The 13217-nt window shown below is 36.1% G+C and overlaps 1 protein-coding gene across 1 annotated transcript in view; it reads left to right on the top strand.

Moving 5' to 3' along the window:
• Positions 1-3919, top strand: part of LOC136832927 (serine/threonine-protein phosphatase with EF-hands pef-1-like) — a 410969-nt gene extending 407050 nt beyond the window's left edge. Inside the window, exon 8 of the mRNA XM_067094587.1 lies at positions 3785-3919. Within this exon, the coding sequence (XP_066950688.1) occupies positions 3785-3919 (135 nt within the window). The remainder of the gene's footprint in view (positions 1-3784) is intronic.
• Positions 3920-13217: the final 9298 nt, after the last annotated feature.

Here is a 13217-nt window from a genome sequence, read left to right as displayed (position 1 = left end):
AACTTTTTCTCTTTCCTTAATAAACGCTCCAAGAAGAGGTTCACTGGAGGACGGTACTGTTGGGCATATTCTCACAAAAACACCTTTCATTTTCCTACATGGAATACAACAGAGTATATATATATGTGTGTATGTGTGTGTGTATGTATGCGTATATAAATTCGTATGTATGTATACGCACGATGTTGTTTTATATTGAATTTTTAGTGTTAACGTTTTTTATTATTTAAAAATTTGCTTAAAGTAAAATTCCTATAAAACAGTGACTCATATTGTCCCACTTAAATGAAAATGAAAATATGTTTTCTCTTTATTCAAAGTGACAGGGGAACAAATAACGAAAGGGCGTGTGTATAATTCATCGGTGCTTCAATTCTAAATATTCATCAAATATGATGAGTTTTACCCACTCATATCGATATCGGATAACTAGTGTTGAAGGAACCAAGTAAAACCATTTGAATTGATATCGACTGTACTTAGATGACTATTTAAAAGTGCATTAGGTTTGTCCACGTGGCGTTGAAAAAATAAAAAATAAATGCTGATATTGGTATAGGTGTCATAAAACTTCTGTTCGTCACCGCGCACCGTAAGAATAGGGTATATAAGATAAAGTTCCACTCAAACCACCATCTCAAAAAATACGGACTATATATATCTATATATATATATATATATATATATATATATATATATATATATATATATATATATATATATATATATATATATATATATATATATATATATATGTGTGTGTGTGTGTGTGTGTGTGTGTATAAATATATGTATAAATATGTGTATATACATATATATATATAAAATATATATACGTGTATATGTTTCTATGTACGTGTGAATTTTTGTCTTGTATACACGCGTCACTTTTTATACGCACCACTATTAAGCTACAAATGTCGTTTAATATCGCCTTTACTAAACCTTGAGAATAACTTACACCCAAGGTAATCGCTTTTTCTAAATAAGGCAATGGTTCGAGTCTTGCCGGGGACGAAGCACGTATGAGTTATAATTCCCTTTGGTCTAAGTCATTCCTAAGGATGAATTCGATATTAAACGATATTGGTGACGTAATATGTGTATATATATATATATATATATATATATATATATATATATATATATATATATATATATATATATATATATATATATATATATATAATTACCTTCTGGTCACAGTATGATATGATCTTTCCTATGAAAAAATATTCCAAACAGATTCATGACGGACTTCTAAAGTGGAGGAGCTATCAATTTCGCCTGAAGGATTTTGTTTGGTATTGCAGACTCTCCTCAATGTCATGTTTAAAGAGATCCTTTATGTAATATGTAATTCGTCTCAGTCGTAATGTAAGATGCATAAATTTTTTGAAGGACGGTCTAAAGGGATTTAGGATGTTATGACAGTCACGCTTAACGCTGGTAATGTAAATATTCCCAATAAGTGCATGATGGTTTGGAGCGAACGAAATTTCGTCATTGGTGGTACTATAAAACTCTACTGATAAGATGCTTTAGGAAAGATTTTCTTAGACCTTGAGTTATGAATTTGTCTTCAGAAATCCTTTAGGTAGTTGACGACGAGCACCAGCAGAATTGCTGTGGCATTAATCTATCAACAGCTTATACGATTTTAATTCAGGAACTTCATTGTCGATTTAACAACAAGAGCAAAGTTTGTAAGCTGAAATCTCCAAAGAACTGTTTCATTTCATCTCATACTGTATAACCGAGTTCAAACATGTCAGAAGAAAAATGTCAGCAATGATTACACATACAGCGAACGTACGACTATACAGTAGTAGAGACAACAAGTTCGCTGAGTTTTCGAGATCAATAGAGTCCTTGTACAAAAAGAAGTTCGGTCTCTAAGCGCTAATGATAGTGTATAGAGCTGCTGCCAGGGTCGTCAGAAAATTCGAGTTTTGCTCTTTCATTGTTTCTTACTCTTTTATTTTCGTCCTACCCTTATAAAAATACTGACCCCTTACAAATGAATTTTTACTCAACCTCCATATTGTCGTTTGTACTGAAAACACTGAATGGAGTATTGATATGATTTATGAAATTGAGGATGTCAAGCCAAGCACTGGGCCGCTTTCGGCCATTCAGCGCTTGAGACAGTGGAGAGGGAGATGGATTGGTTGAACAGCAAGATAAAAAGACCATGGAAATAAAGGAGATGAGGTACATGAAAATAAAGGAGATGAAGTACAAGGACCTAAGGTGGAACTAGAAGAAAACCTGTAAGCCCTTTATTCATAATGTATTATTAAAAGACTAGCATAACTGTATATACATAACTGTATATACATAATGATGCTTTTGAAGGAGATTCGTATCATCAAGTATGTTCCTGAAGTGGAGAATCAGAGAGAGATGTCTCAACCCTCGGGGAATGAGCATGTCGCCCCGTGGTGCAGCCAGTGGCCTTGAGCAGTCTGCACGTCGACCAGAGCTTCACTGTTCGTAAAGTGACTCTGGGGAGTCTAGTCCTCCTTCCCGTAACATCTAGAAGACCACCACCGAGTGTTCATCGCTTATTCTGCCTTTGTCTGCGTCATGACTTCGTTCGATTTTTTCTTTCTTTTTTTATGACTTGCGGTTGCTTCTGCATCTTCCTCGTTTTTTCTACCTTCATCCAGCTCTTTCTGGTTATGAAGTGTTTGTTAACGTGAACTGCAGTCTGCGGTTTCTCAGTCTGTCTTACGTCATCATCATAATGTCGAAACTTCCGTTGCTAAACGTATGCTCGTATATCTATTATACACATACACATATTATATGTATATATACATACATACACACAACACGCACATTATATATATATATATATATATATATATATATATATATATATATATATATATATATATATATTATATGTGTGTGTTTGTGCGTGTGTAAGAGATGTTTATACTACACGTATCGTCACGAAGATGCAAGTGTAAGAGGGAAAACTTGGTCGCAGGAGGTAAAAATGTCATTCCTCGAGTAAATCAAGGATACAGATGTCATTCCTGGAAAAGCCGCCAAGGTGAAATCCGGATTTTTTATATGGGACATCGGCAGCACCATATTGCCTGTATATGCAGCTGAAAGTGAGGCAAATTGCCGGTAAACGCCTAACTTCTCGATTTGGTAATATTTTTGCATGAACATGTAACACAATTTTATATATATATAAATATATACAGTGTATATATATATATATATATATATATATATATATATATATATATATATATATATATATATATATATGAGAGAGAGAGAGAGAGAGAGAGAGAGAACGATGTTTATACCGGATGCATCGTCACTATGATGCAAGTGAATACCGGAAAACTTGGACGCAAGTCACCAGATTAAGGGATACAAATGTCTTTCCTGTAAAAGCCACAGTGATTCAGGTGAAGAGGCTGAAATCCGGAATTTTTATATAAAATATCGGCAACACCATTTTGTGACTGCTAGGCGTCCTTGACAGAAGTAGATGAGGTTATGCAGTTGCCAGCGAGGCAAATTGTTGGTGACTTCAAATTTTACAATAACTCAGTAAAGAGATCTCAAGAGTGGTTATACAGTTTTACCAGCCGATTCTGTAAAAGTAAAGATGAAATTAAAATAAAGAGAAGCCCATATTATTATCAGAATAAATGCGAAATATAACTTTTGCTGGAGATTCCGCAAATTGAGGCAAATTTTTGCAGCTTTGAGATGGGTGTATAAAAGACTAAAATGCTTTATGACAATTCAGTATATTTTAAATTACATATTGGAAAGTCTCTCGTCTGTAAAAGGCCAAGTAAAACCTCAGAGTGTAGACATTGAGAGGAAAGAGAAAAATGCTAAAAATGAGGCCATGAAAATCAACACTGAACTAAGACACTGACGTCTGATATAATATTTGGAGCTGGTTGTCTTTCTAGTTTCCTTTATCTGAGTTCCTGACGGGAAACTAGGTCACAGTAGTGTCAGATACGCCGGATTCTACACTTCAATACGTACACATACACCTGATGCGATAAGGCTCGTCATATCTAAGATGAGATTATCGGCTCTGCGGAATGTCTCTTTTATCCATCCTGGGATGTTCCCAACCCTTACGCAATCGGCTTCTTACGCACACACACTCTCTCTCTCTCTCTCTCTCTCTCTCTCTCTCTCTCTCTCTCTCTCTCTCTCTCTCTCTCTTAGCGAGAGAACTCTGATGCTTATTTTAGTTACTAAACCGTCGTTTGGCTTACGTACTAAGTTCACCTAGTTTAAAAAAGCTTTTTATAACCGAAATTTGTTCCAGATCTTTTCTCGGTCACTAGATTCATTGCCAAGAGAACCGGGCTCATTATCTGATGGAAAGGTCATCAGGTCAGCGTTGACCAACCACGGGAATCATGAGGAAAAAATCGATGTAGTAGGAAATAACCAGTATCGCGAGTCATCAGCACAAAGTAAATATTACACTGTTGCTGGGAAACAGCAAGAATATTTACCTTTCAATTGGTTAATAATCCTTGTGACTGATGAATTCAAATTTCTCTGTCTTCTGTCATGTTTTATTTTCGTCTCTCAGTTTAGGTAATTCTAGTTCAAGGACTTTAATTCACATGAGTTTTTTCATGTGAAGGGAATTTCTAGTTTGCTGAAGGTTTCGCTAAAAGTTATGGTGACCATCTCGTGGAGTATTTTTAAGATTTGATGACCATATTGTAGAATTATTATATACAGACATATTTTTTGTTGATGTGGTTTAGTATGGATGAGATTTTAGAATCACTAAGTTACTGCGCGATTCAAGGCTCTCTGCCTTAAGGAGCAAGTCTATCAAGTGAGGTGAACATGTCCAAATCTTCCAACAGACCAACACTCACCATCACCTTTGCCAGCCAAAAATGTGGACACTTCTGCTCCTGCCCTTAAACCATTAGTTTTACTCCAGTGACATCCTTTGTCCACGTAGGGTACAAGTATTGTAATCCATTTGTCTGAGGTGCAATGATGATAATTGAAAATCTTCTGGCACGTAATGATTCTTACACCAGATATACTTCTGTTAAAAACATGGGTTGAGTCCACCAAACAATAAGAAAAAGAGATCTTGAAGAGCTGCAAGGGAAATTAAATAAACTAGAGGTAGGTTTGGTAACTAAATATCTTGATCCATTGTGGCTACTAAAGAAGCTGTGTAGAACATATAGAGGATATCAACTGCTATACGGTGGCCGTTACGGTGATCTGCAAAATGCCCTTGCGCCAAGTATGGATTTAACCCCAGTACGTAATGCTAATGCAGCATTTTAAATCTAGTATCTGCTTACCGAAAAATTCCTTTTTCCAAAGAATCTGTGGCGTGGTGGGAAGAAACTCCTTTCTGAGGAACATAATTGTATTTTCTTTTTGTCATGGAAATACCAGGTCCTGCAGCTTTCCTAGAAGAGCACGTGTGTTGAGGTCCCGGTAACAAGTACAACAGGAATTGGTTGCAAGGCCTGTAGATTATTTTCCTTGTTGGGGTAGCTCTCCCGGGGATTTCAGACAGTTTACAAAAGAATTTAAAAAACATTTCATAACTACTACAGGGTTTTTTTCTACAAAAACTGCCGTATCCCGTAAATCCTTGACAGTCCTCTGGCAACTTTGAGCAGATCAGATACATGAAGCCTTCTGCTTATTTAAATCATCCTAGAGTCTTTTGGGTTCTGAAGGAGTGTTCATGACTTTTTATGTTACACGTAAGGTGTTGTTCTTTTTAGATTAGTTTGATGTTGGTTTTGCAGTCAAGAAAAAATCTCAGAAAGCTCTTTTCTCCAACAAATTATTGATCACAGTCACGTTTTCATAAGTAGAAAACTTAGTGAATTTCTCGTTTGCCAAGCCTCCGAAGCATCAACTTAAACACACGCGTGTGTGAGCGTGTATGTGTGTGTGTATATATATATATGTGTGTGTATGTAATATATATATATATATATATATATATATATATATATATATATATATATATATATATATATATATATATATATGAGAGACAGAGAGTATACATATGTGTGAGAATGAAAATACAATGGCCATGCAATAAACGCGTAACCTCGACTTAGTAATATTTTCATATACAGTACGTGTAAACACATATATACAATATGTTATATATATATATATATATATATATATATATATATATATATATATATATATATATATATATATATATATATATATATGTGTGTGTGTGTGTGTGTGTGTGTGTGTGTGTGTGTGTGTGTGTGTGTGTGTGTGAAGCGCGTCGTCACGATTAAGCAAGCGAAAAAGGAAAACTTGGATGCGGTTCGCGTGATCAAGGGGACAAAACAATGTCATCCCTCGAAAAGCCACGGCCAAGCAAGTGGAGCGGTGATATCCAGAATTTTTATTGTGAGAGGTGCCGTCTGCAACATATTGTTACTTGCTGTTTATGGTCACTTCCAATTTGACAATAACTCGATAAAACGTCACGGTAATGGTAATGCAATTTCAAGGTGCGTCCACACTTCAGTGAAACATGTCATGAACACACTATATAGCAACTTGCTGCATACGCATTACAGACAGGTTGACGACAAGTTAAGATTTACTTGCTATTCTAACCAGTACCTCATACGATTATCCTGCATTGGACAAGATTCGTTCTCCAGTTACTGTCTTGGACTTGTTTTCAACTTGCTTGTTATATGTTTGCTATATGTTATATGAATGCCGTACAGTACGCATGCAGCCATAATGCAGGAGTATAAACAAGCCCTTATCAGACGATTCCATGAAAATAAAGAAGAAATTAAAGATGAATCCGCTCTAGACCCAGAACAAACGCAAATCACAGCGTTTTCAGGAGATTCCGCAAATAAAAAAAATGGTGATGGTTATATTGGTGTACAAAGGACAAATTGCATTATGACGGCAAATATACTTTAAATAGTATATTAGAAACTGTCTTGCCAGCTGAAGGCTAAAGTGAAAACACAAAGGAAATATACTAAACCCTTGCCAAGAAATTCATCACTGAACAAAGGCACTGATATCCGAGTAGTATTTGGAGCTGGTTTCCTTACTGGTCTCCTTTGCCTGTCCTCTTCACGGGACAGTGGGTGACAGTGCTGTCAGCTACGTCTGAGTCTACACTGGAACACGTACACATACGCCTGATGCGATTACTCGTCATACCTAAGATGAGATTATCGATTCTTCGGAATCTCTCTCTCTCTCTCTCTCTCTCTCTCTCTCTCTCTCTCTCTGTAATTAAATATACCTTCAAGTTTATTAAGTATAAATGTTTTCATAGTTTTACCCGGATGATATCACGGCATGTGGAAGATTATAACCAGTTTTAATGCTACAAATGTCCTGATGCAGGAAGCTAAGTAGACCTTAGTTTAACCAGACCACTGAGCTGATTAACAGCTCTCCTAGGGCTGGCCCGAAGGATTAGATTTATTTTACGTAGCTAAGAACCAGTTGGTTACCTAGCAACGGGACCTACAGCATATTGTGGAATCCGAACCACATTATACCGAGAAATGAATTTCTATCACCAGAAATAAGTTCCTCTAATTCTTCATTGGCCGGCCGGAGAATCGAACGCGGGCCCAGCACAGTGCTAGCCGAGAACGATATCGACCGGTTGAAAGAGGAACTAAAACCACACTTCGAAGTCTCATGTCTAATACAGCAACCAAATGCTGAGCTGTAAGCCTTGCGCCTACTCGGCAGAGGAAACGAAGTTAATCTGAAAATCGGAATAGATAAATGATTAGCTCACGGGATGTTACTTGGACCGGTTATTGATTTATCTGTTCCGATTTTTAGATGAACTTAGTTTTCTCTGCCAAGCAGGCGCAAGTTCTGGTTGTTCAATATTTTGTCCCTGTATTAGACATGAGACTTTGAAATGTACCTCGTGCCTCTGGACATTTGTAACAGTAGAACTGGTTATATTCCTCCACATGCAATGATATCATCCGGGTAAGACTTTGGAAACATTTATATTTAAATAATAAACTTGAAGGCATGTTTAATATTAGAGAGAGAGTGAGACTTGTACTGCACTTGGAAAAGTACATGTTGTATTAGATGCGTCCACACAATAGTAAAACATGTAAAACACCTAAGTCAGCCACTTCAGGTAGGGAACGTATATTTGGCAAATGCTGGATAACCGTATGAAGCAGTCAGTTGTCTTGAAATATAAGTAGAAACAAAGTACGTTACGCGTTGCAGTAGAGTCGAAAATGTTGGGGTTTGCCATAGTTGGCCCCGATCATCGATTCTCTCTTTCGCATCATATTTATACATAATATGTGTATATACGTGTGTTGGGGGCCGTGAGTGTGCGTCTGTGTGTTTCCGTGACCGAAGTCGATGTCTCTTCTTTTGAAACAGTCTCGCAATAACAAGGTCTCTCTCTCTCTCTCTCTCTCTCTCTCTCTCTCTCTCTCTCTCTCTCTCTCTCTCTCTCTCTCTCTCTCATTTGTTGCATTCAGGTCATTAGAGTGTGCAGCCAACAGGATGTAAAGACTAATGGCCATCCTTTGACCCTCACAAAGATTTTCATCAACGCCACGTAGTAAAGACACTCATTCAGAATTTGGACTCTTTAATTAAAAGAAATTTTGCTGACTGACGTCAGAGTCCAGAGGAAATGTAGGTAAAAGTCGTGTAATGATTTATGACACTTTCCCACTTCATGACGGTATCCGGTTGGCGAGGAGAGAAAGGGAGGGAGGAAGGGACAGAGGGAAAATAAGTTCTTAGCTTCTGGAGATGTGCTCACTGCAGTGCACATGTAGCGTAGTCCCAGACTCCTTGATTTGGCGTTATACATAAATACCGAACTCGCGTGTTTCTGTAATGGCGTAATTTGCACATTTCAAGATCCCGCGTAACGTCTCGGTGATGTGCTTCTTTTTCATTTTTTATTCTACAGATATTAATACTTCGGATTTTTTTACAGTGCAAGTTTTGCATTTCATTACCTGCCGTCCTTCAAATATCTGATCGCCTTATCGGTTTTCCGTTAGCATCTTGCATAGTATGGGAAGAATTCTAAATAGATTTGGTCAAGGTTTGGCAAATATTATGCTGGGGGTGTTCAGTTTGTATTTGTATACCAGCACTCTGGATTGACTCTTTCTTGTAGAGTTACTTCTGTAGTAAATATGATTATTGTCGCATAAGTAAATTTTGTAGTGTTATACTCTGGCTTCCCTTTGTTTGTGTGCGTGCGTATATACATGCATACATTTTATATGTATATTTATATACATATATATATGTATGTATATATATATATATATATATATATATATATATATATATATATATATATATATACAGTATATATTTACATTCTCAAACACCAGAGCTGCAGCTCTCAAAATCATACTTGTAGGCGTCCAGGGAAAGGCACTCGATACAATTTATAATTTATTGCTAATGCCGACGGTACAGTAAATTATAAATTGTATCGAGTGCCTTTCCCTGGACGCCTACAAGTATGTGTATGTATATGTATATGTATATATATATATATGTGTGTGTGTGTGTGTGTATATATATATATATATATATATATATATATATATATATATATATATATGAAAATTTTTACGTTTGTAGAATCTTTCATAAAAGTTCTCTTCGTTGTGTTGTAGATGAAAGTATTGTGATGGGGCTTGACTGTAACCCACAGTGATCTAATGGAATTTGAAGACACCCCACAAGTAAATCAATAGCGGTTGACATCCTCCTCTTTTTTTTCTTTTTACAGTCATAAATTGCAAGGTAGTACTCTGAGAGTAGCTGATCGTATGGATCAATAACAGTGACCTTTCTTCGAGTCGAGAAGAAAGTCCACTATAGTACGTTGAGTTCACTTCTTCTTCTTTGGTGTTTGGAAAAGAGGAAACGATGAAGATGCCATCAGAAAACATCCCATTTACCTCCATCTCTACCACGTCCCCTTGCTATATGTGCTACTCTTTTAGGCGGGCATTTACAATATAACTGACGTATCGGGTGCTACAATGATCATATGTTTGATTATATCCATTACATCCAAGGTATCACCTTTTCAAGACAGTAACGTTTGTATTTTCATAATAAATATGAAACTTCCCTTCACTCTGTAGAAGTGCCAAGTCATCCAGTTGTGTTTCAGTGAAGTTTTTCAGTTGATTAAAAGCAGTTGTCTTGCCACTCGATCTATCAGCTCTTGACTGGATTGCTTATTTCATTACGTCAGCTGGATGAGCTATACATCTATTTCAGAAAATTACACAATTTTGTGTCACTGGATCGGCCGTCATTCAGGTTCGATATTATTACAATGTCGCATGTGCTGCAAGATCAAGAACATCATTGAAGCATAAATGGATAACTTAGCATTTCCAGGTAGTAAAGGAAAAGTTTTATATTTGTAATGAAATTACAAACAGTGTCTGTAGAGGGTGATCAGCTTGAATGCAACGGATACATACCAAATTTCCCGAAACAGTTACTGAACTAATTCTTCATTTTTGGGAAATCCGTTTATTAAAAGTACGAGCCTTAAGTCGCGTATTGGAAGTTTATATATTTTCCGTTTCTTCTTATCAAGTAACACTACCTTCTCTCTCTCTCTCTCTCTCTCTCTCTCTCACAGATGTTTAAGGGATCTCTACCTGATTGTAATCCACTTTCTAATGCATTTGTTCAGCTTCAGTGTAAACACGCCATTTTCTTTTCTTTTCTTTTGTGTATGTTAGCCTTAAAGAACAAAAAAATTCAGAAGGAAATCTTGAATAACCTTTTTTAATTGTTAATTCAAACTGTCTTATGAAAAAATAAAAAAAGAGAACTTCGTACACTTTCAGATCTCTGTTAAATAACAAAATGTAGATTAAGACATCAAGGGCCCACAAGCACTGAAAAGTTTATGGTCTCTCTCTCTCTCTCTCTCTCTCTCTCTCTCTCTCTCTCTCTCTCTCTCTCTCTCTCACACACACACACACACACACACACACACACACACACACACACACACACAAATGGCAGTGACGCTGGACAAGTACTGTTTGTCGCACTGAACACGTTCTAAAGCGAGTTCAGGTTGCAATCTTGGACCACGTGGTTGTTGCAAAATTCCAGTTTTGGTGTTTTCCTAAGACTGAAGTATAGTATTAACCTCTTCAGTGCTATAATAACATTAATTGTAACATTTTATTAATATTTAAATTTTTTTATACCTTTTTTTTCATTTGTTGTGGCCCCGTTTTTGTGGGCCATGGTTCAGCTGCAACATTTGCACCATGATTCATTGTAAATCTGGCACCGGAAATAAAAACTCTGTGAGGCCTTTCTTATCTTGAAGCCTAGGCTAAGGACGTGCTTATCTTGCTTAATGGTTAATCCAGAGAAAGTGTATGAAACTAATATTGAAAATATGAGACTATAATAATTTATAGATTTATAGGCATATGCCAAGCACTAGGGCAACTAAGGCCATTCAGCGCTGAAACGGAAATTGACAGTGAAAAGGTTTGAAAGGTGTAACAGGAGGAAAACCTCGTAGTTGCACTTATGAATCAATTGTCAGGAGATGGTAGACAGTAAGATGGAAGAAAGAGAATACGAACGGAGGTACAGTAAAAGCAATGAATGCAGCTGCAGCTAGGGGACGAAGAGACGCTGCAAAGAACCTTAAGTAATGCCTACATTGCACCGCATGCGGTGCACTGACGGCACTACCCCCCTACCGGGAATGAGACTATAACGAAACGGTGTGTGTGTATGTATATATATATATATATATATATATATATATATATATATATATATATATATATATATATATATATATATATATATATATTGTGTGTGTGTGAGTTGCATTTTCAACAATGTATGAATGTTGAGGCTCAACTTTACAAATGATGTGGTTCAAACAGGTTGTGAGCGCATGTATTTTGCGAAAGGTCAAGTATGCCCTTAAATTCATTAATGTAAATGATAACATTATTTTAAGGTCACAGAGAATGTTATGAAATTTGTTATCTCAATGCCTTATCTAGTAGGTGAAATATTGCATAATGGTGACTTCTGATAATTCTTATCAATTTGTATGTTGAGATTGAGCTCAATATATGAGCCAGGACGTTTTGAATAACCAAAGGATAATGAAATCTGGTAGTTGTGGCAATGACAGGTAATTGTAAATCAAAACAGTACCAAACCTTAAGATAAAATTTTGATTCGAAATGAAACAAAACTTACAGTAAGGTTTATTTACAGTAAACGTTACGCCATCAGTATTAAATTACAATAAAAAAAGTGACATTCGATTGAGAAGAGAGAGGCGACTCTAAATCCTATAAAGGGACAGTCATTTTCATTTCTTAAATATATTAGTATATATGGGGAAAACGCTGACACAAAAATTTACTGAAAAATTTTTTTTTACAGAAGTCGATGTTGTCCATATATATATATATATATATATATATATATATATATATATATATAATATATATATATATAATATATATAATACACACACATATATATATATATATATATATATATATATATATATATATATATATATATATATATATATATATATATATATATTTCATGAAGAAATATCCTTTGAATGAAATAACACCTTTTATCACATTGTTTCCTCGCTTGAAGATACGTAGCATTTTAACTTACATGGAAAAAATGCAAAATAATGTTCATTGTTGCTTGTACGTTCTCTTCTTTCTCAATTGTTAATCAGAATTTGGCAAGGGCTCCTACTGTGCAGGTTAAATTAAGCTGTTTCTTATCGAAACACAATGGCTGACCCTTTCCAAGGGCAATTGGTGAGATGAGATAAGCTAATTCTTCAAGTATCTTTTCATAAAATATGAAAAGTACTGAAAGAAATTGTCAGACAGATTAGTCAGTCAAGTGCAAATATCAATTATTTTCGCGTAGGGGCAGAATATCTCGGCACCATAGATTACCACAACACCGCGGTAACAGACCGTAGAGTACTTTTCACTCAGTGAAAGTGTTGAGATATGCTGATGGACTTGCAGGTGATATCTGAAAAGCGACGACGCTGGGTGCTTACGGCGGGAGAATAGCGCCAAGGCCAGAGAGAAAGAGAGAGAGAGATGGCGCGGTGGGGA

Source organism: Macrobrachium rosenbergii, chromosome 50, assembly GCF_040412425.1.
Source record: "Macrobrachium rosenbergii isolate ZJJX-2024 chromosome 50, ASM4041242v1, whole genome shotgun sequence".
Taxonomy (NCBI): domain Eukaryota; kingdom Metazoa; phylum Arthropoda; class Malacostraca; order Decapoda; family Palaemonidae; genus Macrobrachium; species Macrobrachium rosenbergii.
The sequence above is the reverse complement of the archived record's forward strand: the minus strand, read 5'-3'. Positions and strand labels throughout refer to the sequence as shown.